At 40.5% G+C, this 25,735-nt stretch overlaps 1 protein-coding gene across 2 annotated transcripts in view; it reads right to left on the minus strand.

Moving 5' to 3' along the window:
* Positions 1 to 25,735, minus strand: part of LOC118427725 (neuroligin-4, X-linked-like) — a 38,752-nt gene that overhangs the window by 8,223 nt on the left and 4,794 nt on the right. The window contains exons 1-2 of one of the 2 annotated variants that reach the window (XM_035837639.1): positions 16,659 to 17,022; positions 8,919 to 9,450 (exon numbers count right to left, since the gene is read on the minus strand). In XM_035837639.1, coding sequence (XP_035693532.1) covers positions 8,919 to 9,333 — 415 coding nt within the window. In that variant the 5' untranslated portion in view covers positions 9,334 to 9,450; positions 16,659 to 17,022. Of the gene's footprint in view, positions 1 to 8,918; positions 9,451 to 16,658; positions 17,023 to 25,735 lie in introns of those variants that run through there. The other variant, XM_035837640.1, reaches the window with a different exon arrangement.

Below are 25,735 nucleotides of genomic sequence, written 5' to 3' on the forward strand. Positions count from 1 at the left end.
GGCGGGATATCGCCAACACATGCCGCTTCACTAATACACGTTCCGGACCCATTTGAAATACCACTGGAGCATTGGAGCTCGTGCGTTTCACCTTTATTAATGCCAACATTCGCTGACAAGACTGAACAGCAACCTTTTGAAGGACGGCATTTGCGTCATCCGTTGGGGAAAGGGCAAACAAATCAAGATATCACAAAATATGAGTTCGTGGAGTTCATGGTGGGTTCCCGGTATCGTATGGTTCAAGGATACTTTTCCAAGAAAGCATAGGAGGAGCTGCGTGAACTGAATCTCTGCCCTAAAAAAAGGACCACCGATAGAGCATACCTAGTCTACTGACGCAAACGCACAATGCCGGCTGCCAGTATCTGTTTTTAAGTGATCATAGATATAAGAAGGGATAGGGTATAACGTGCCAAGTACCGAAGTTACTGCCATTTACAGTGCCAACAGCGCAGTCCTACTGGGGCTAACTACGCCATATCAAACGTCAATTCTTCTTTATCAGATCCCATCTTTATGTGCGCAGTTCATTTTTCCACTTGTGTGTTCGGATTTGAGCTGTTCCTTTCAATTTTCTTTGTTAAGTTCCGTCTTGTTCTACTCCATTTCCTTAAACATCCTAACAAATGACTACGAGACAGTGTTAGTCAACGTTCTGAGTTATTTCAAACAGTATTGCCCAAAAAGGTTCTTAGTCCCCTGTTGGTTAAAGTTTAAATGGATCGATGTTAAGCATTACCGAAAACCACTCTTTACTTATAAGTAAACCCAATTACGCTAATGTAATCCACACAGGATGGGGCATATATGGCGTTGTTTCCAAGCTATTTGTTAAAAGAAGGACTGTTGTCACAAGAGCACGTAGTTGAAGCAAATTTGTTTGGTACTTTTGAAATAAATCCCACGTATTTCATTCCAAACGTTAGTCTGAAATATTACCAACTGCGTGAGCTGCTATCTATCATCTTAAGCATAAGAATAATCCATAAAATACAACCACCAGACGTTCATGAACTTCGTACTTTTCCCTAAGCATTCTTCTTCCAATTGTACGAAATTGGGGCAATTTATCAAATTCTGACTTAAGCTTGTGCAATCCTCGTGGCCCATTACTCGTACTGTAGACGGTCGATACAGACAATTGCCTCCCGCCACTCTAGTAGAAATGGCCCATTCCTACCCCAACCCCAGCCGAGAGATAAACTTCAGTCTCAAACATTTCCGACACAACTTTTAAAGTGCTTTAAAAACTCCATTCTAGTGATTTATAGGTCACTAGTACCAACCGAGCCTTCAGACGACACATGTCAGCTTATGGGGGTAGACAAAAGACAAACTACTGGTATCTAAAGTGTCAGACTAGGATTTAGATAGCATTTGTTACTCAGCACCCACGTCTTTCGCCATGGGCAACTCCGACAATGAACAAAGACTAGAAACTTAGAATGATGCACAACATAATTAGTCAGCGAGGCGCGAGAACATCTTTACATGTCATAGACACAACTGGGTTCTTTTTCTTTGTCCATAACAATCTATTTTTATGTTTTTGCAATCAATCTTCAGCCGAGTGCAATGGCCGAGTGGGTAGAGTGTTCGGCTTGCATTCGGTAGGTCGTGAGTTCGATCCCCGGCCGAGTCATACAAAAGACTTACCATACAAAATGGTACTGCTTTCTCCGCTTAGCACTCAACACTAATGATGGAGAGTTTGGGAGTTAATCACACATCACTACCAGCGGACTAGCCCCCTGTTGTAGTGGCTTGCACAAATGTGTGGACCAAGGGCTACAGAAATGGAGAACGGCGCCTCCCCTCAACATCTGTTACAGATGTAAGGACAACTTTAACTTAAATTCAACTTTAACCAACCTTACATGAAAATGAGTACCTACCCTCGGTTATGGTCGACCCTCGGACAGGACGTTAAATGAAGGTCCCGTGTTTGAGGAGAGCCACGCCGTGAGCCCGCTAAAGATCCCACCACATTTACCGAAAAGAGTAGGGGTGAGTGGTTCAAAACCTACAGTCCCGTGGCCACACCTGGGGCAATTAATGTCGTATTGAGGTCACCTGAGATGCACCGAATGGCAGCTCGCTCCAGACTCTTGCTATTAAGCCCAGACTATTGTAAGCTCCTCACAATTCAGCCCCTGGCTGCGAATAGGGAGTAGTCGGCCCACCCAATAACATAGATAATAGTCGATGAAATAAACTATGTTTCATTTATTGGTAGTTTATTCCTAAACTGGAATAATGAATGAAGACCTTTATTGTACAGTTTTGCCCAACCGAGTACAGTACAGGTCACAACAAGTCAAGATATATACATATAAAAGTATCACAAATCTAGTCTAACACAAAAGTTCGGCTTCTTCTCGCTTCTTGGTAATGGTGAAAATGTAGGACTGTATGGGTTTCGCTATTGTCGGTTTGTCAAAACGCATGAGAAATATAAACTTGTCAGTGCTACTCATGTGTCTAAATAGAGTATTTCTATCATTGACATACATAATAAACACATTGTACAGAAGACACTTCCAGGGCTATACGTGACGTAACAGGGTGCGGAGAGGCCTAGGAGCGTCAAGCTGCAGTAACGTGCCCTCCGGTCGGTCATCAATCCTCAACCGGCACCTTCCGCGGAGAGGAGCCGGGGTCACGGGGCGAGGGAACCAACCGAACAGCGATCTATCACAAGTAAAGACGCTTGGCATCCCAGTCTATCTTCACATACACATCCCATGGGCGAGAAACGCTCTCTGTGTGCATTCATCTTGCTATCCTCCGGAGAAATGTTATAAAGGAAAACAGACTTAGTTTTCAATATCACTGGTTATGGAAAAACTGTGCAATATCTTCCATGGTAACCAAAGTGGGGTCGATATACTCTAAGTCTGCATGGCGCCAACGTGCTTGTCTACTTGTAGATACCGCTAGAAAAGGGGCGAAAGAATCACTTTTAAAAGCCCTAACTTTCCAATAATATTGCACTTAAGTTTAAGTTTTTAAGCAAAAGTGTGATTGATGCACATGGAAAGAACCGATGACGACTGACTAGCCTGAAGCGTTGTTGTGGTAATTGTATCTATTCATAGATAGATATTTGACTGTCACAGTCGAGATTTCTGTGCAAGAAGTTGGTTTCGACACTTGGAAAACGTGTTTGGGCACTCGGACAAGGTACTATGGGTTAAAGACCAATGGAAGCGCGTGAATGAACAATACAAACGCAAAAGATCAAAGAATTCATGAGAGTGACCAGAACGCCGAATAATGGACACATCCATATATGACAGTTTGAAAAATGAACACTGGTTATGGTGCATCCTTTCAATTTTTAGTAAAGCGTCTTGAGATGATATGATCTGAACTTTTAAACACAGATCGATTGTGCAGTATGTAATATATATATATATATATATATATATATATATATATATATATATATATATATATATATATATATCTTGTGTTACTTATGTTAGTTGTGTTAAGTTTTTGCAATCTGCTATTAGTTTGTTTTCTTTTTGCGTCGACTTTGATTCGAAAAATGAATGTTGATGGTTTGCACAAGCTGTCCCGCCCCTGTAAAACAGCTCGACATCTGAGACTGCTAACTGTGGCCACCTTGCTGTTTGAAAATTTAACAAAACAATGAAACATTTATGTTATAGAACTGTCTTTTCGTTGTTACTGTACTACAGCATAGCTTCAGATTCCTCCTAACCCTTTCCATGGCCCACTCTGTCTAGCCCACGCTCGCGATGAAGAGCGACATTTTAACGGCGAACATATCGGCGGGCCTTGACTCCCAAAGGCTAAGCCTCGGCGTTGACGTGACCCTTGCTCCCACCACTCTGACTCCTCCGCTCACATCTTGAAGGTATTTAAGATAACAAGATGTCACTTCAGGAGACGCCAGACTGTCTGGGACGTTCTCACATGAGAGAGGTGCACCAGACATGTGCCGCGGCCTCGCCCATCTCTCATACCATGACGGACATAACTGTAATTAGATCATATGGCCTTCATATGCATCAAGCGGCGATAGATACGAATTAAGGATTTATCTGTTTGAGAGGCAATTGCTTCATACCTTCTTTTAACTGGCATATCTAATTCCATTATCCACATGTACATCATCGGACATAATACAGAATACTCTACATCTTAGTACTTGTATGCTAACGTGAACCCCTAGAGAGCGCGTTATATTATTATCATGGCCCCTTTCCACCAGACGGCGATTGCGCAGCGCTCTCACTGCGACCTAAATAGGATATGTGTAACCGGGTATATCATACAAAATGTAAAAGTGTGACTGAGAAGACAACAAAACACACAAAGTGTAAAAAGATTCATTTCTTTTCTATAGAATTCGTTGAGCGATATTTCAAAGTTTAGGTCGCACAGAGAGCGCGGCAAGAGCGCCGTCCCAGTGGAAATGGGGTATCAAATTTCAGTTCAGTGAGTCATCCAGTTCAGTTCAGTTCAAACATCAAGTTTGGGTTGATAAAAAGAGCATTCCACCCCTATCTAGCTGTCCCGATGGCGTCCTTTCCGCATCCACGAGTGTGATAGATTAGAGAACAGTTTTAAATCCGCCCGTTGTATCTTCTAAATCTCATAACGGCTCTGCTGTCTAAATCCAACAATCCAGGACTAAACCCAACAATGTATCGCCCACTCCTGGCAAATCCCCACTAAGCCGGGATGACATTTACTCAAGAGATATCCTGTAGAGTGGGATCAATATGCACCCGTATGTATAGATATCAAGGCAGACTGCAACAAGGAATACCACGGGGAGGGAACTTAGAGCACTTCGTTCTTGATTGTTCTACGTATGTTAAAAAATACATTTTATTTCTAACTGCCTCTGTAATGACCAAGAAAGAAAAAAGGTATTTGAGGCCTCCAAAACCCACAAAAATTTCCAAACGTTTACTGAAGAAAAAAACCCCGTACAAATAGATATAAAGAAAGATTCGAACAAGAAATATCACGGGGAGGGAACTTAGTGTACTACATTGTTGATTGTTCTATGTATATTAACGATAGAAATACTCTATTTATCTATATACAAAGTAGATTCCCTCACTTTATACATATGAGTAGCACTGACAAATTTATATTCCTCATGCGTTTCGACAACCCAACTGTTGCTAAACCCATACAAACCTACATTTTCACCATTACCAAGAAGCGAGAAGAAGCCGAATTTCTGTGTTAGACTAGGTGTATGATACTATTATGTATGTTCTGTCTCTGTTGTGACCTGTACTAAGGTCGGTTTTGCAACAAATGTACAATAAAGGTCTTTATTCATTCATTTATTCATCTAAATTCCTTTTATGTAAATATTATTTACCAAGGCTAAGAAGTCGGCATATTTCAAAGGGTTCCCTTTATTTCTGTTATTTCTATTGTCTATTCAGAGTTTTTATTCTCCATAATCGAAGATTGTGAATTTCAGTCTTCCCCTTTGCATAAAAAATTGATTATTCCTTCAATCATAAAATTGAAACTTTGCCAATGGGATGCTAATAGGCCGTCCACAGATGTGATGGTGACATTCAATGTCATTTCGTTTTCATTGAATTATGATCTAAAGGGATTTGTAACATATCCGTGTTGTCTCATAACTCTAGGAGGTCAGACAGTTCCCAATCAATTGGAATGTGCTATACAGTGGAAAATATAATTTGATTAGTTATCAAAAGCGTAATATGTATATACTACAAACAAGCATACCATTTTACATCTTTACAAAGCTTTGAAATCATACTGTATTCTGTAAAGTTTAGACAATTTTGTGCAAAACATTTGTAATTCCATATGCAACTCATATCCAATCCAAATAACAAACAAACAAGCATACCATTCTAAAACATTGCTAAGACTAATATCGTATTCTGAATAATTTAGACGATTATGTGTAAAATATTTGTATTCCCATGTGCAACTCATATCCAATTGACATTTAAAGCAGTTATCTTCAACATATGATGAATCCTCTGGGCTTAAAGCTGCGCATGAAAAGTTAGAGTCACATGATCAGTCTTGCTGGGAACTATTAAGATTGAAGATGCATGCATACAATTAACTTTGCTCATAGGCATGACTGCATGTACCCGAAGGTGATGCTGTTGGAACATAATAATTCCTTTAATTACGTTTTCAGTCTCTCCTGCGTCTTAAAGTGGCGCATCGTGTGCGTTCATTATATAAAATTCCTTGACATCTTAAATAGGAATTTGTGATAAAATATTAATGTACGATTATGACAAGGTGCTCTTGAGAAATCATTACGTTCTGTTATTCTGGCTTATGTTATCTATGAAATACGTATCATTATAAAGCATATGCGTTTTAGCGATAAGTACATTGTAGTCATTAGTGTTTTCACTCGGGCAGAAATGATATTATCTTACTTATCATTAATCCCTGTAATTATGACTTAAATTGATACATGGCTGCTTTATTAATGGGACGTGATATTGGAGATGATAATGTTGAGCCTTCACCTTACCGAGGGGTGAATCATTCAAAATCATTACTCTATCATATTCAATGTAGACTGGAGTTATAGGATTCACCAAGGAATGCAAGTATACTTAAGCTTGGTGAAACTTTTGTTCACCCCTCTTATGTGAATTTGCAAAATGTAATTTCTAACGTGCAGTTATGCAACAAACCTCAAGACTTCCAAAAGCATTTTTCGTCACATTCAGATGATATTCACATAAATGCTCTATGTACGAAGTTGCAAATGCTCTATGGTAAAAGTTGCAAATTCTCTATCGTAAGAAAATGTATCCAAGCAGAGACATGTGACTGCATAGGTTCGCGACAATTCCTACGTAGTAACAAAACTCACCTTCAAGATATTCATATCGTTATACTTATTGGACAAAAATGGAGGTGAGCTGAAAGTAATTGATAGCCTCAAGGAATGTAGGGAACAAGGATTAATTGCTGCCGCACTTTTGTAACGGCCTCTGCTCAAATAAATAATTTTCTATCAGATTTGTTTTGACAGATGACTGATCTTTATTAAGAAACTATAACTTAGTGCAACTAATATTTCATAACTTTTTGGGGGGGGGGGCTGGTTGTGTCTCGCGATTTTAGATTGAGTTCTCAAGCATCGCATCAGAGCGTTGTTGAATAAAAAGGGACGATGTATAAAATCCTACTTTCATGATGCATCGTATTTACTTTATGTCACCACGTATCTTATGGCCACTCTCCATTTATTGTTGTTAAGGGAATTTCTTTACATTTAACACGACGTGACTACGTCTTGAAATAGATACATAAAACAGGAATTGTAATAAAAGGTCACTTCATTTTGAGCTTAAGATAGATAATACTTTATGACCAAAAATTCTACAAAAATCACCTATCAAGTCTTTATTGACATTGAGTACTTCCTTGGACACAAACATCTTATGACCATGTTTTCAAATTAAAGTCTGACCGTTACCTCTGTTAGTGTATGTTTTTATATGGTACATAAAACAAGTTATGGTTTTCAATTCAAGGAAGTGTATTGTAAGATACGTGTACGTTATATGGGATATTAGATGACAAAGCAATACATGTTAACGTCCGCATTTTGTTTTATATGTAAGTGGCTGTTTATAGCCAGAGTCGTTTTGAGTGATGTGTGTAGAACTGAGAACTTTATTGCAGTCGTCTATCATGGCGCAAATATCGCCTAACATGCTTTATGTTGTCACGGTTGGAAGAGACCCTGAAGCTATGGAAACACGCAGAATTGCACAGGGGGTTTGTGCTCTCGAAATAACAGCGAAACACGCGTGATTTGAATAACCATTGCGCGAAACACTACAAGCGTGACCGCTTTAATATTAAAAGGGAGGCGCACCGAAGTGAGTGATGACCCAAACTCTACGGATGAGTTCAATATGTAGATTCCAATTTCATCAGTCTTTTATGGTGTGCAGCTCTATACCCACTGCAGGCATTATCCTACGTAGTCTTCAGGCTTAGGCAATGGGGATCATCATATGCAACCTGTTAGGAACACATCTATTTGTAATGAAGTATTCAGACAGTTGAACCGTCACGTAAATGCCGGCTGGAACGGAACGGCGAGTTCATTATGTCAGCTATCTATAGATGGTAAGAAACGAGGTTCAAATGTTGGAGCTCCCATTGCTTCAACATTGGCTAGAATTCAGTACTATCTTCTCAGAAGAAGTTCATTATGTCAGCTAGCTATAGATAGCAGGAAACAAGGTTCAAATGCCTCTCATTGCTTCAACATTGGCTAAAATTCAGAACCATCTTCTCAGAAGAAGTTCATTATGTCAGCTATCTGTAGATGGTAAGAAACGAGGTTCAAATGTTGAGGCTCCCATTTGCCAGAATTCAGGAATCTTCTCATTATGCTTTGGTAAAGGCTCTTTGAGAAGCTATGCAAGACAATGGACACTAGATGGTGACATTTTAATGGTTTTCCAATATGCTTTCTCAAATTGGGCGACAGTATATTGCAAGTACATGTCGGGAATACGTATATATACTGTGTTAATGTTGAGAAAAATTCTTAAAGTATGGGGAAACTAGTTTACATGCAACATGGCAAAGATAGCACTGAGCCTTAGGCATAATTGGGGTACTGGATTTGCTAAGGACTCTTTGCCACGGAGTAATTAGTTTATACGAAATATCAATGTGAAAAATATTGAGTCATCACTTGCCAATGGTCAAATCATATTGAGCGTACAGCGCTTGCAGCGAATGTGAATATCGGCTTATGTAGACAAACTTGTGATAAGATATTCCATGTACTAATCCTTGCTATAGTTAGCTATATATCCTCTGATAATTTGCTTCAAGTTGTACAATGTACATGTATATGGTAAGAGAAAGGAGCTTACCTCTATCTTCTGGGTGATACAGATTTAGATACAGACAGTCCTCGTTCATTTTGTCCTGGAATGGCTTTAACATGGTCCTGGCCCTCTCTGGTAGCGGTGAGAGATGCCCGGCCTTCTTCTGTAGGTCCGCCTGTGGACATACCGGTCCGAAAGTCGTGCAGTTGTACACGCCCGGCCACGCCTTCGGTCTGAGAGGCGGCCTAAACCTGAGCTCTCCCACCGGTGGCCTGGCGTACGGTATCCCTAAGTACTGTATCACCGGCCTTAACCGAGGGTTCGATAGAGTCACCCTCTTGCCAACAATCTGTCCATACGTTGTCCCCACCGTCGGTAACCCGTTTTGAGGAAGCGCCTCTTCTTGTGTTATCAGAAAGGTGACGAGAACGCCAAATGTCTTGATGCAAAACGTCCTCATCTTGTGACTGTGTACAGGTCTACGTTGGCTTGGTCCTCCGTTAGGCGGCAATGGCTCGCTGCTGCCGGCCCTTCTGCTCAGCTAGATGCCAGCGGTAGTTGTAACTGCACGAGCTTCCTGTAATGCAATGCAACAGAACACGTTAGTGCCATTACGTCGGCGCATTCTATTAGTTTATTGAACGCCACACTGCACAAGGCTCTTACAATTTCCATCACATTGGAGGCTATAATATCACACTTCCATCATTGGTAGCCTGTAAACGACAGCAACCGTTTCAAATTAAGAACTTTGAATCTTATCACTAGTTTCCTGAAGGTTGCAAAGGACGTTTCCCAATCAGAAACCAGGTTAAGTAAAAAGAAGCCACGCAGGTATCGGCAGGTTCACAAAGCAGCTAAGTGAAAAATCGATACCGAGTGTAGATTTAATCGGGATTAGAAGTGCGAAGGTTTTGATGTATCAATCTAACGTTTATGATATAAAAGCGTTGACATGGAGAGGTCAGCTAAATACTTTTTATCCGCGATACGGTAATGAGACCGGGGCTTTCCCATAAAGAGATCGTAATTGGGATGAAAACGACTTATCTAAGTCACAAGGGTCAGTCAGATTAATTTGTAGTTCAGCCAAAACCGCACGTGCATGGATAATACCTTTTTTATAGTACATAGACCACTTGGGTACGTGCACAAGATAACAGGTACTCATGCAACATGTGTAGAATTTGGAAACGGGCAGACGTTTCAGGTACCATCCACTACGTTTCGTCGGCGACGGAAGAATCAACAGGTATTTGAGAAAAACAACAACTAATGGTGGAATCTCACTGCAATTGGGGCACCGGTGCGGCACTGCGGGGTTCTTTCACTGCAGCACTGTTGTTATTTTCGCCGATTTTTGTTATAATTTAGACATTGATACGTAAAAGTATGAATTAAAAGAAAACAAAACGTATAAAAATTCGTTCTTTATCTCTGAAATTCGTTGAGTCATCTACGAACCCCGCAGTTCCACAACGGTCCCCCAAGTGCAGTGAGATACCAGCTTAAGAATTGATGTATGATGTGAACACAGACAAACCTTAGGCAGAACATGGGAAACAAATTTGAGAATAAGACAAAGTTGAGACTTGGACACCGATGAATATGTACCATTACGCTGTATAAGGAAGACAGTATAATCATTTCAATGTATCTGCATAAATAAAAGTGCTAGGATGACCATGACATCTTCAAAAGGGCAAATTCGTCACATACAATCATTTCCATGTTTTCTACGCAATATCGTCAAGTATTGATTGAGGTTCATCTGGTTGATCCCGTGGCTTACAACGTTTCCAAAAATCTATCGGGCCAGGTCAAGTTGAAGAGTACAGGTCGTTCAATGACCTTCCCAATGCCACGCCTTGAAAATGTAATTATTTTACCAATTTTCGCCGCAACGATTGGCACTGTGAAGATTATAAGCCGCATATAGATGTCAGCTTGTTTTCTTGCCAAGAAGATACCGTGCTGACAGTTTAAATTGGTTTGCAGTGTACAAAAAGGACAAATTCAACATGTATTATCAAGAAATATTATATTTAGACTAGTATCGCTTAACAGTTTTAGATCCTAGTCAAACCTAGTTAGTATTGAGTGGCGAAAAGCAGCAAGTAACAATCAGTTGAGGACAAAACAAGTATGGCACCAACTCTCCAATTAAAAAAATATCAGATGAGCAATCTTATGTCAAGTCAGGATCTTCGCAGAAAGCTTGCTTTACAATTTTGATTATAACCCAAATGTGTATTATAAACTTGTTAGTGCATCTAAAGAAGATACATTTGAATTGCCTTAATCATGTATGTTTGTAAAGTTGACACGAGTTGTTAGGTTGTTTCTGACTGGAATAGTCATGGTCCCACCCTGTGTCTTTGTCATTTAAGTCCGGGAGTGTTGTGTACCGCCATCGCGCGTATGAAGAATGTTGTAGCAGTGGTGGCATCTGGCAGAACGTACTGTAATAACACAGGTTATCACTTTGCCTCCGGGGCCAGCACGGTAATGGTAGGTTAGCGCTTAGCAGGTATTTTCAAAGTCCAATATTGTATAGCGGGTGATCTTTATCACAGCCTCCCTCAAAACCCCTAATCCACGTCTGCTGTGTCCACATAATATCGGCTCTGTAAAATATTATCTTAACAACTGTTAACAAGAAATCAAACTTCGTATCTCAGTGGAATGCTAAAACGTTTTGTGAGTTCTTTGTCTTAAACATTACTCTGAACTCCTCGCTAATTCTATTTAATGGATGCAATTTTCAATGACTAACATATGGTAACAGACAAACTAGTATTACATGTAGCAGAACTTTAGACAGGAAATAAGATAACCTTCGTTAACCAGTTCTGGGATCTATGACCTAACTTCTTGTCAGTGCCCTAGGCGTGCCAATCATTTAAAACGTGTTGGAGAACAAATAGACAGGCACACCAAAAAAATCATACGTCGCAATTCTCCCACATAATTTATGTCTATATCAATATAATACAGCCATGTTCATTTCACACAATACATTCTCCACTCTCCCACACTTGCAATCTTTCGGTTTCCTGACTTTCGTCAACAATCACTTCCTACCAAGTCGACCTTCCCATCCTGCTTGTCTCCGGATACACACCCGCTCGCGCTGCCTTCCTACTGAATTAGAATAACTACTGACACACACCAACACTAAACAAACAGACACACAAAAAGCAATGCCTCCCTTAACACGAAGGTAAAGATGCTATCGAATTATTATTATCATTTTACGTATCTAGACAGTCACAACCTCAAGCAAAGTATAATTCAAAATAGATAGTGAGCGTTCGTAGATTATTTTACGTATCAAGGATATCCACGGCCTAAAGCAAAGTATGATATTGAGTTTGTGAGCAGACAGCACAACTCATTCCTGTACAGGCTGTTCTGGGAACAAATTGAGAATGCATAGCCTGTAAACTGACAAAAGCTGGTAAACCTACCAATTTATATACAACCACAACGTTCATATCCTGCAGAGACATAGCACCTGCACCCGTTATGTATTTTATGGAATAGATTGTACAAACTTTATTTGCATGTGGCCTTTAACTTTATCTCTGTGGTAGCTTGAACCAATAAGCGTTATTTATAAAACGCATTCGGAGACAGCCCGAATTCATTTCTACATAAAGACTAGTGATTGCAAAGGTTATAAAATGCAGCCTGTGTGGCCAAGAGTACTAACTATATGTGGAATAGTTGGTCTTAGCTAGATCAATACAAATGATGATAAACATTTAAGAGCGTTCAAATCAGTAAAAATATGTGGCACGGCACAAATGTGCAATGAAAACCCCTATAAGAATGTTACACTATGTGATCTGTAAATAACATTGTATGATCCTTGTATTTCCCTAGATTGGCTATACACAACCTACGGCTAGCTACAGAGACTCACCAATCTTGTCAAATCTTGAACATGCTAAGCTGAAAATTTCTAGATGTGTAAAATCTTATTTTCCATCGTTATTCCATGTGAAATATGTTTATAGTATTACGTTGTTGTAAAGAGTAAGCCTAATCAATTATCATCATCAATTCTAATTCTACCAATCAGTTCCTAATTCCATTTCTATATACGGATATGCTAAAAAAACACGTTACATGTAAAATGGTATGAAGTTGTGCAATAAAACCATTTCTTCATCCCTTCATAGGTTCTGTAGACTGACAGGTCTACAGATGTGTGTGACAAACACTAGTATACTATCCTCTAATCTTCAGCATATATGGAAGGCTTTGGCAACCAGCTCAAATACATACATGACACGTACAACTGAAATGTTAGTAGTTATCATCACTCTCATCATTCAAAGGTTTCTGCATCTACAGTCGGTACACTGTCATAGGAAAACAATAGGTAACTGGGTGGTAGAAACAATGGAAATGGAATATCCATTTCAAGAGTACACAATTAACTTTACCTGGCGACATACCTCGTCTTACTTTGACAGCAAGTGTTGACATTAGCCTAAAGGCGACCTGACGTATTGAGAGACATTTGTGCAAGACTGTACTTACATTTCAAGGAAAATAATAGGTAATCGGGGTGTAGAAACAATGGAAATAGAATATCCATTTCAAGAGTATGCTATTGACTTTATCTGACGAAATACCCTACCTTACTTTGACAGCAAGTGCTGACACTAGCCTAAAGGCGACCCGACGTTTTGAGAGACATTTGTGCAAGACTGTACTTACATTTCAATCCCTTAAGTGCGCTCGATAATTTTGTCAATAGAACTAATTGCGTTGCCACAAACGATTCGACACACACGGGGCTCACTAAACGGAGGTGGAAGCAGGTGATTGTATTTCCTCCGGGCGCTATTTGCAAGGCAAATGCATTTATTCACAGGGAAAAGTATTTTGAAGTAATATACTAACGTACGTAGTTATATTACCACTTTCCAGTGACGTTACGTTTGACGTAGAAACAAATTATTTTGGAGTACAATGATACTTAGAGATTTACGTATAATCTTCACAAATCTGCCATGCCGTTTTCCACGTCATGCGCTTCTACGATACATTTGTCTGCCTTTCGTTTTAAGGAAGACAACTTCGTCGGATCTACCATTTGCAGTAATCAGTTTATCATAGACTAGGTACGTGTAGGAAATAAAATCCCGTTCACTTCTCTCGCACGGTATGATAATCCTCTAGTTTGTTTCATATGTTTGAGAGTTGGAAGTGACGCATACTCTGTATTTGCTGGCAAATATGTACATTCATTATCATCAGGGTCAAGGTAGCGCTTGAACAGTGCACCACACTGTAATGGAATTTCCATGCTGCCACTCCGCCCAAGTGCTTGAACATTTCGCAGGACAAAGACGTCTTCAACTAGCATTCCGTCTAAGTGAAACTTCTTATAGTTTATAACTTGCCTTGAAGCAAAGTAAGGGCGTATACAAGTATACCAGCAAGGCAGCATTGTGACAATGGGAATATGTATGCCTACTGGCAAGCGTTGCCATGAAAACATTTCATGATCACTGATTCAGAAAAATTCCGGTTTTTCCGTGCTGGTAGCTCGCTCTGCAGTCCGCATGCTTAAAATGCAGACGCCTTCATAGGCATATCGATGCAAGCCATGTTTTCATCAGTTTAGACGTTTTGATATATCGCAGGAGTCATACATCATGATAGTAAAACTTGTACAAACTCGACGGTCTCAGTGATGATGAGAGAGAATATTATGTCTCGTTTCACTTTTCATGCATACAAAGTACCAATTTGTGTGGTGAACTCAAAATTATCCCCCTGCTCTCATCCAGACTCGGGAGTCAATTAGAGTTACTGATGGTATCAGTGACTTCTCTGCCTTCTCATCAATATCTATAGCATATTTAGCGAAGAGTTATTATTCTCTTGGTAGGAATTCGTCCTCAACCTTATCTAAAATTTCACACTGCAGCAACCATCAACTACAGAAATAGATATCCATGACATAGATAAACTGACATCGTCAAGAAAGAACATTCCATCATTGAAAGTCTCCAGACTTCGAGTTAGAAATTAGCTAATTTACTTGCTGGAAAGCCAAGGAATTAAAGTATTTCGTGGCCATGTAGTCACGCGTGCATCAGCAAGTGCCGGAGAAATTTTATTCTCAGAGTTTGTGGCAACGGTCCAACCATACGGTCTGATGCTACTACGAAAAAGGCAGGTCGCGTTCCTCAAACAAAACACAGAATCTGGATGGAAGCTAAGATAATGTTATGCAAAGATAGTCTCTACGCTGGCTGTAGAACGAATAATTTGCCAGGAGAATTTTACTCTAAGAGTTTGTGGCAATGGTCCAAACATACAGGCTGATGCTGCTATAAAAAAGGCACGGCATGTTCATCAAACAAAACACAGAATTTGGATGGGAAGTTAAGATAATGATATGCAACGGAAAACTCTAGGCGGTTTGTAGAAAGAATAATTTGTCAGGAGAGTTTTTACTCTCAGAGTTTGTCGCAATGGTTCAAAGATACAGACTGATGCTGCTATGAAAAGGGCACGGCGCGTTCCTAACACAATTTGTACAAAATTTGAATGGAAAGTTGAAATAATGAAATGTAAAGGTAGTCTCTACGCTGGCTATGGGAGAATTTGCCAGGAGAGTTTTTACTCTCAGAGTTTGTGGCAGTGGTCCAACAATACAGGCTGGTTCTGCTAGGAAACGGCACGGCGCGTTCCTCACACAATTTGTACAAAATTTGGATGGAAAGTTTAGATAATGAAATGTTAAGGTAGTCTGCAGGCAGGCTGTAGAAAGAATAATTTGCCAGGGGAGTTTGGCCGCCATAGGGTTTGACCTGCAAGTTGAAATAATGAAATGTAAAGGTAGTCTCTACGCTGGCTATGGGAGAATTTGCCAGGAGAGTTTTTACTCTCAGAGTTTGTGGCAGTGGTCCAACAATACAGGCTGGTTCTGCTAGGAAACGGCACGGCGCGTTCCTCACACAATTTGTACAAAATTTGGATGGAAAGTTTAGATAATGAAATGTTAAGGTAGTCTGCAGGCAGGCTGTAGAAAGAATAATTTGCCAGGGGAGTTTGGCCGCCATAGGGTTTGACCTGCCACGCGGAGGAGGAAATGTTAACCGCTGCAAACTGACTCTCCTGGCCAATTATCCCTTTTCTTCCAGATCCTACGATTCATACCCGTAGGAAGACCTGGTGGAGGCTAATGTAAAGACAGCACGTATGAACAATTCTTCACGCGAAAGAAAATATAAATGAGTAACTGATATAATTTAGTTATATTGAGTCGTCATTTTTTCTACTGGGTTGTCGAGTGTTATGACACCTGTTATCAGCCCCAAACGACTGAAATATGTCCATTTTAGATCTACCGGTAATATCAGCCATGGTGGCAAAACGCTAACCTAAAATTTACCCTCAGGCTGATTTCTATTAAATACAATAGCTTTGAGTGCAGTTCCTTCCTTTAACATGGCACCAGCCTCACTGGTCCGATGTAACTCCTTTGCGGTCGATCACCGAAGACAAGATACAACGTGAAACCTTACAAATAAAACGGCGAAAAGGACCCCAATTAATCAATAGCTATACCAAGGGAAATGGCCGTCAACCAGGGGAATTTCCTGTGACAATGTCACACATATGATCAATAAAGAACCTCCTATACATGGATCCATCTAAAGAATAATAATGAACAATGGGACTATGGAGAGATACATTTACCAAATACGGTTAAAGTCAAGGTGAATTCCCGTTCCGATACAAGGTTAGATGTACCTGAGCGTTACGCAACACGACCCAGGCCGATATTAAGTTGTTAGGCGCGCCGTCAACCCGTTGTTGAACTCCGTGATCTTTAGCTCAGCGCTGCTCCCCATGTAACACCGTCCAGGTTCGTGTCCAACCTCGGTTCGCACAGATCTAGTCTACAACGTTCGGGTAGATGTCGTCTGCGGCAGCTACAGGTTATTCCGGAGCTGTGACACGCCCAGCGTAGCCCCCCTTGCTACGGGACCGGTATTAGTGGATGAAAAGACCATCTCAGGAATTCCGACATCGCCCAGAGGCCAACGAGGAGCGCCCGTGTGATTTATCTGAACTCTTCCGCACGTTAGATCGATTCAGTCCGGTACGGTGGGCGCGGGCCCGACGATCTGAGCTGGCTGGGGTATAGAGCCATCCCACCTCCAATGGGCGTGCACCGTTTGCAAGAGAATTTCACTATTCAATCAGTGGTTGTAATTTATTCTCATAATCAATATGCTAAAGTATTCCGGGTGAGATTTCCGAGTCAACACGTTTCCAACGCTAATCTTACTAAATTACAGTCTATTTGCCAGTCTTATCAACGCATCAGACATAGAGATGAATGTTACACTATGTTTACAATAATTGATAGATAATCATCCCTCCTACGCACTGTATGTGATTTGAATGTATATCAAATGTAATCACTATATATATATAAATATATGTATAATGTGCGTGTGTGCGTCTGTGTGTAAATGTATGCGCGGCTGTGTATAGATACGTGTGAGTGTGGTACTGTGTGTGTGTGTGTGTGTACATGTGAGTGTGTTACTGAATGTGTTTGTGTGTGTGTACATGTGTGTGTGTGAGAGCGTGTGTGTGTTAATGTGTGTGTGTGCGCCAGCGTATGTTACTGTGTGTGTGTGACCGTGCGTGTGTGTGTGTGTGTGTGTTCTTCTGTGCATTTGTGTGACTCTGTGTGTTCCTCACATACGTCATCATTTCAGAATGATAGAAAAATAAGTGACAAACGGTGTCCTGACCTTCTGCCAAGTTTTCGTCAGCCTAGTGTAATACCTCAGCAGTTATCTAAATTACAACTTGGAGGGTCTGAAGTTTGAGTAGGTTGCTATTAGGCGCAGCAGATCCTTTGATCTTCTCGGCAAAGAGGGACTTAACAGGCCGCTGCCCTGAGCGGTAGTTTGGCGGACCTCATTCCCCCTCCCGTCCCACGATCGATCACAGAAAATGTCATAATAAATAGCCTGCATAAACCTACATGTCAAGGAGTAATAAGGGCTGGAAAAGTATTGGAATTATCCAAAACACGCGGCCGACAACGTGCGATTAAATCATTTCGCTGTAAAGGAGGGTGAACCGACCTTCGCTTCTTTGTCTCTAATAAGAATCTACGCCGTTTCTTAGAATGGATGTAAAAGCAGATGTTTTTCATCACCGTTTTACGCCCGCGGACAGTAATCTGATGAAATGCACTATGATTTAACTGCGGAGTCTATAAAATTGCACCCTAAGGCCCATCCTACTCACGCACGTACAATTACAACACTGAGGATTAACTACAATGATTTTAATGGAAGATATAATGCCATGATTTAATGTAAGCCAGCACAATTGCTATCTCTCCAATACTTGTATATAACTATTTCTCATAGAGATATGGCACTGGCAATTCTTTACGACAAAATGAGACAATGCTACTCTATCTGAAAACAACATCGGCGCCACAGTTGCCCATGACAAATACATAATTAAATGTACTGGTTCAGTTTGCAATAATGCTGATAGTTATTTATTACCAAGAGCCATAGAAACGTGTCCGGTGGCTAGAGATTTCCATCTGTTCCAGCATTAGGATCTGACTATATCTAACAAGCTTAAATATTGGGGCAACGGGATGAGATCAGTATATATGTTTGTAAGCTGCTAGGCCCAAAGGGATCACTCAGGAGCTTATTTTTCGACATCTTGTTGATTGACATCTGTCTAGCTAGTGTATACATGCCGGTTGGTTTAGATTATTTTTCCATTTTAGGCTTCTTGACAATATTTTCTGTATTGTGTTTCATATCAGAAGGTTACTTTTAACAATATTTTCCGTAGTTTTTTTTTTTAATCAGAAGGTTGCTTTTGCCACCAAATAGAGAAAAGGTAAAAGAAATTTCAAGCTAACAAATGGAAGACAAGATTTTGTACCAACTTCAAATACAGTTGAGGTCTGCTGAACACAATCAAATTCTAATTTTGCGCTTCAAATCCCAGTGAACGTATCTTTTGGTACCCACCATAAATTTTGGAAATATTATCATAATGTCCGCATCGTTGCGTGTATCATTTGCTCATATATTTTGTGATATGGTTTGTAAAAATCAGATGGTGTATAACCCACCGTGTATATGAAATAAAGTTTGTTTACTTGTCAGTTCAGTCCTCCCTACATCTTCTCTATGACAGTGTCACTACTTTCTATTGGGGGCCGGGGCCACAGTGTGATCAATGTTCAAATTAGGCACCGTAAAGAAGTCAGTTGTTTGAAAGGTTTGGTACTCCGTTCTCTTTTGGTAAAAGGCCAAAATCAATGTGCACTCAGCGAGCTATCGCCCATTAAATCAGCCATGCGTAGTTTAGGCAACGTTATTACTTCTTTTGATTGATATGCTTTTGAGTATAAACATTCTTTATCTGCTAATTTTCTAATCAAACATCCTTGGCATTAGTTTTGTTTTATATGCACTGTGGCATAATTTGTTCATAGTTTGTTCGCGACTGGAGGGCGAAAAACACGTGACCATGACGTCACTGGGACCGTGCTGCTACCTAACGATTTGACAAAACGCTCAACGAATTTCATGGATAAAAAGCGAATCTTTCTGAGCTTTTGGGTTTTTTTGTTCTGTCAAACTTTTAACCTCAACATCATATTCTACCTATGGAAACAAGAGTTAAGGTGCACTCTCACTGCACCTGCGTCAAACTTGCGTCACTGCGGGGTTCGAAAGATACTCAGAGATTACAGAGATGAAGAATAAATTTTCTTACTTTTTGAGTATTTTGTCGTCTTCTAAGTCATATTTTTACGTATTTGCAATATATGAATTATAAAAAAATTGGAGAAAATAACAAAACAGCGACGCAGTGAACGAACCCCGCAGTGACGCAAGCTTGAAGCAAGTGCAGTGAGAGTGTACCTTTACACAATCAAGGTCACAGCAAGATCGCAGCCAAATCGCCATCTTGTGGAATGGGAGCCTTACATGATTACAAAGTATCGAATTTTTCCTCCCGTGACGTCACAAATATTTTCCCCTCTAGCAGTTTCACGACTTTGGCTTTTCGCCTAGTTAAAATGGTGCGTAAATTCACCCAGGGTTAACCAATGGGCAGAAAGAACCAAACGGTGTATACTACAGACAATATCCTATAATCTTATAATCCCCAACTGAGGGTAAGCCTACACCAGTAAGATTTGGTGGCTCAGTCCGTCGTTGTAGAATAATAATCCTCTACAGCAGGTAATAAATTCACCCCTTGGGGCTCCTTTCACACCGAATGATGTTCCATAGTTAGAACTAAAGCTAGCGTATGGAATTATTGACATTCATTGAATTAACAATTTAAGAAAAGCAGTTACTGACTGTAACTTTTCACAGTAACAGAAAATTTTGACCACCGTACAGGGTTATTAAGATGAGACCAACACCTGCCAGGTACAGTGTATAACAATGATGATGAAATTGACTATAGATAGACATGTCAACAGCGAACAAATACATTGCCACCGACAACCATTTCAGTGTACGTCTTTGTACAACTTCTCCCATCGCCTTCTGTCTGCTATTGTACAGTGATTGAAGACCTTTATTGCACATTTTTGCTACACCGAGCTACGTGCAGGTCACAAAAAGACTTGTTTAAAAGATCCAGTTAACAGATACAATGTAAAGGTCTTTGGATAACACTTGGGTTTGCATTTGAATTCTGTTTCACAATGCAAAGATTAAACTTATATTTTCAGATCCGTCTCTACACGAACCTCCTAAACCTCTGTTATCAGGCCTAGCCAAACATTGGACCACCTCATCACGAACCACAATCTTCAACAAAAGCCTTCTCTTGATTATAACCCAATCAACCAGCTAACCAATTAGGAGGGTATTCTTGACTCAGCAATCCGTGGCCTCGGGACCAATCCCACACTAATAACCAATCTGTAACCATATAATTGGACACCGAACATTGGACTAATGGCGGGGTCAAGTTGGGGAATGGAAGGCCTCGGCTGGGGTGGTAAGGGTCTATCGAACCAGTTGAGATAAATATGAATTAATCCATTGTGGGGCGTCAACTGTTATCAATCTTTCACTGAATATGAGTGCCCAGGGACTAAGTAGTCATTTCTATCATGAGACGTGAAAGAGTAGCTGTCACTTCGGTAGACGGGAGTGTTTTAAAGCTATGAGTTGTTACTCCAATGAACTATTTATAATTCCTTTCTCTAACTGCAACGTGTAGAGCGTTTTGTTGCCAACATCCCAAGAAGGCAATAGGTACATGATTGTGTATACCATGTAAAGAGTGAATAAGTATAGCATGTTGTTCAAATCCAGTCTAATACACTTATCTTGTGGTATGTAAGTCCCACAACCACTACAGGATATGTACACGTACACATTTGCTTGAATAGCAAGCTTGCAAGGAGGTTTGAGTACACTCACTATCCGTTATCATTTGTTAGAGTATAAATTGTCCATTAGCTTGCAAAGGAACAGTTTCTCTTCAAACGAAGGAAATACAATTCAATACATAAATAGTAAAGAATTACAATCAAAATACAGAGGATTATATCGTCCTATATCGTTATTCCTGTGATAAAAGTACTCAAACAAGACTGGCAATAAAAATGTATTATTGCCATGACGACGATTGAGGGTACAACAATACAGCTCAAATCAGAAATAGACTGGAACTTCCCTGTTGCACTATCCCTGGCACAATATACTAGCCCACCTGTAACATAAACCTACAGCCAGCAGAAATATACTATCCCCGGTACAGCACAATGGTCTGCCAGTGACCTAAACCTACAGCTGAGCACTACAGAAGTATTTCCTGTCTGCCTGTGGCCTATGGCTTGAACAAGCTCTAGAAAAGAAAATGTATCCTTCATAACATAACATAACATAACAACCAAGACAACGTGATCACTTGTGCAGAGTTCCCTGTCTAGTTTCAAAGGACAAACTCACTATCCGTTATCATTTGTTAGAGTATAAATTGTCCATTAGCTTGCAAAGGAACAGTTTCTCTTCAAACGAAGGAAATACAATTCAATTCATGAATAATAAAGAATTACAATCAACATACAGAGGATTATATAGTCCTATATCGTTATTCCTGTGATAAAAGTACTCAAAAAAGATATATCTGTGTTAGAAAGCTTGCAAGCTTTGGAATATAGTACTGGTAAATCTACAGGACATATTAAGTGTATGTCACTCAGAACCAGTATCGATCGCTAAAGCACGTTTGAGTACCTAGCAGGCGACTGTCTATGGCAATGCCATGGTAGGCAATATTGATGTGGTCTAAACCTGAAGGATGAAAAGGACTTCATAACTTCCGCATATATTAGCTAGGTTCCTGATCCCTGTATGTTATAACTCCTAATAAAGTACAATAACCAGTTTAAGTGGGCTTCTGTTAACTGTGAGACGTAGAATTCAAAGATGCGGACTGAGGGACTCATCTCCATCGTTGATTCCCCATGTGGTTTCCTGTGATGTTAACCAAGGTTGCGCCGCTTTTCGAAGGTTACGGAGGGCAATAGGTTGTACTCCCGACGCGAACGCAGCCCTTTTCACAGGTGACCTTTCGACACAATCTGCCAAACGAATTTAAAAGCCTTGTCAAGCAATTAGATTGTAGTCTTGTACACGTTTGTGATGTGTAGAAACTAAGAGGTTGACTATCCTGATGTGCTGGAAGAGGCTACAACTGGCTGCTCATTCAAATCCTCTCCTTGAAATATATTCACTCTTCATTTTTTGCATATCGCGACAGTGTGATTGTATACTGAACTTATTGCTCGCGTCCTCTACTCCAAGTTCATCACTGCAATATCATTACCAAGAGATGGCGTCAGAAGACTGTATGAGGAAATCGATTGTACCAATCTCGAGGATGTCTTCTATAAGCTCTGGAGGTCCGTAAGCCTCAGTCATCGTCGATTGACTGATTCTAACAATTTTCCTTTGTAAAACTCCTGAGAGCTATCCCGCCAATTACACTCTAATGTCGTTTTTCACCATTAGAAATGAATCGATGCCCCCGAAGGAAGTTTGCATCAGCACTGGGAGGAAACTTGCTCGAGTATAGCATCTATCAAGGCACTCCGCAGTATACGTGCCATGACAAGATAGATACGGTACACGAGAAACGGCTTTAAGATCGATGACTTGGCTACTGTGAAGGGAACTTGACAGACTATCTTACTTTCGCTTCCATTTAAAGTGTCTCCCAGCCCCTATATGTCTACAGGCGGCTCCCAGGTCTCATTCGTATCCTGAGAACGATTTGACACCGTGGGTTACACCGGGAGGCACCTTTAGTGTAAGCAAAGGACAAACGAGATACCGCTGGGTTTGACATGATCATGGGAGACATACATCAACATACATCCTTCACTTGGGATGAAAAATATGACCTTCTTCGGATATAATGGCCCAAAGTCAGTACAACAACCTTCAGGGAGCAATTTCCTGCGTCAAGCCTTTATTAGGCTCTTGGTTCTGCTTAGCTAGATGACTAAAAGTCAGAATTGGACGTGGGAAAGTATGGAAAATGATAAAAGTGAACCGTTATATAATCAAATGTTGAACATCCCTTCGAGAAGACAAAGTAAGTTTGGAATCCACAAATGAAGCACTGCGACAGACAACTTGCTTACACTATAGCATGGTCAGCTGATTCTATCAAGGAACTGTTGTTGATTGTCTGCTGGACAAGTTTCCTTTGAATCCTGTACCGCCGTGGCTGTTCATTTCAAGATGAGGGCGACATCTTTTTCGCACTTTATGTTCGTGGGCAAATACCTGGCGAGAACCCCTGGCTTGATCTATTCCAGATATGCACAAAACGATTTTTCACAATCTACCCTGTCTGCAATAGCTTGATTTATATTTTGGCCTCTTAACCTTTACTGCATTTTCTGACCTGGCTGGGGATTTTTTGGTCATGTCTGATTGGAGAGCTGTTGTACTGATTTCAGGAATTAGGCTTCACCTTTAATAATAAATAAACAAACAATTATCATCCTAGTAGTAGTCCCTAGTCTACTATGGAAACTCTCTTCTCTGAACTAATTCTGAAAAATATTTTCTCATTTTTTTTGTAACCAGAGTACGATAAAGACATACAGTTACCAAGCACATACACAGTAGGGTCATCTTCGCTGGATAGTTTTGAAGAACGCTTGCAGATAGCTGTGCAAAAGTTAGGTGATACGGGTCGTTCAGTGTAATATAACCAGCTACTTGCCGCGCCACGTACCTGTGAAGCTGGTGTGTTACCCCAAAGGGCGGTGATACAAGCTAAATAGATACAGATACAGAAAATTAATAAAAGGAAACAGAAAAAACACTATCGTGACAAATTAAGAACAATAGAGCTAACGATGTGCTAACAGATCCTCCACCTAACTTTCAAAACTTTTATCATTGAAGGATCCTAATGGTAGGTAGAAGAATATTTCAGAATCTGTAAAATATCTACTGGACTTACTATCATTTGTAATTTCCTCTCTGTTAAGCCGCACTGGATCAGTTCCAGCAAGTAAATGGTGCGTCTCGATCCCCTTCGACGCGTCGAAAATCCTTTGATTCGAGAAAACACGCTTATCAAGGATGGGTCGGATTACCTTCCCTCGGCTGGAAACCGTGAAGTCCTCGATTTAAGATTTCAATGTCGAAACCCCATTGATTGGTTTCCCCCATTCTCCTCGCGATTTTAATGAGTATTTGAAGACTGTGGCTATTATCAGCATGTGAGATGAAATGGAGTGACACTATCCTCGGTTACACGCCCTTTTGAATACAGGCTGCAACCGCACTGTGACCGCTGAATAACCAAAGATTTGACTTATCGTTTAACGATTTTCAGCGACATAACAGGGGTTTTGTTACGTTTAGTGTTTTTTTTAGTAATTTTACATATTTTGCATCATATCCTAATCAGGAAATCAATGGTCACACAAATGCAATGTTGGATGCTGGACAGTAGCTCAGTGATCGCCATCAAATGAAAATGGGGGGCCTTAATTAGCAAATGATAATGGACGTGATGGAATTTCTCAGTTAATGATATACCTTGGAATTAGTGGCGTAGTGTATAACTATATACCTACTACTGGTGGGCGTAGTGTTCCTATCGAAGGTGACCGAATATGATTTATAATCATAATCACAAATGTGCTACACTATGGCCTTCAGCCAAAAGTCGTGCCTAATTCTTGATTTTCACAAGGCTCTTTCTTCAGCCATGAAGAACCGGGAAATGCAGTAAAGTCCCCTCTCGTGAGCGCAGTGATATCCGGAACAAATTGGACAAGGGTCGGAGCTCTTCATTTCTCCGAATCAAACTCGTGTCGTGGCGGCATGCCAACCACTAAAGACCGAACAAGCCACGGCAAACGTCCTGGTGGAACCCTCCAGACTTCATCAAAGACCATCTCGTTCAATATCACATCTCATTTTCCCGGCAAAAGCCGTGACATTGAGACTTTGATCCGGTCGTTCTTCACCCGTTCCTTGCTCGCATTTTGGCTTCTCGGTACGATAAGTCAGCAGGTCGGTAAACGAGCACTGCAGGCTCATTGATAGGAAATCGATAGTTAATTCATCTGGTACGGAACAAATTCATGTCCCTTCAGGGTTCTATAGATTACCTGGCAGTCAAAAATCTCATTTTTGTTCGACGGTTGTGCGAGAGCTATTGTCATTTTTCATGGTGTTGTTTCAGCGCAATGGTTTTGACTTGTGGGCATCGTGAGTAGACATTGGTACTCAACGGTCTGTTGATCTCTAACGGAG

The sequence above is a fragment of the Branchiostoma floridae genome, chromosome 12, assembly GCF_000003815.2.
Source record: "Branchiostoma floridae strain S238N-H82 chromosome 12, Bfl_VNyyK, whole genome shotgun sequence".
NCBI lineage: Eukaryota > Metazoa > Chordata > Leptocardii > Amphioxiformes > Branchiostomatidae > Branchiostoma > Branchiostoma floridae.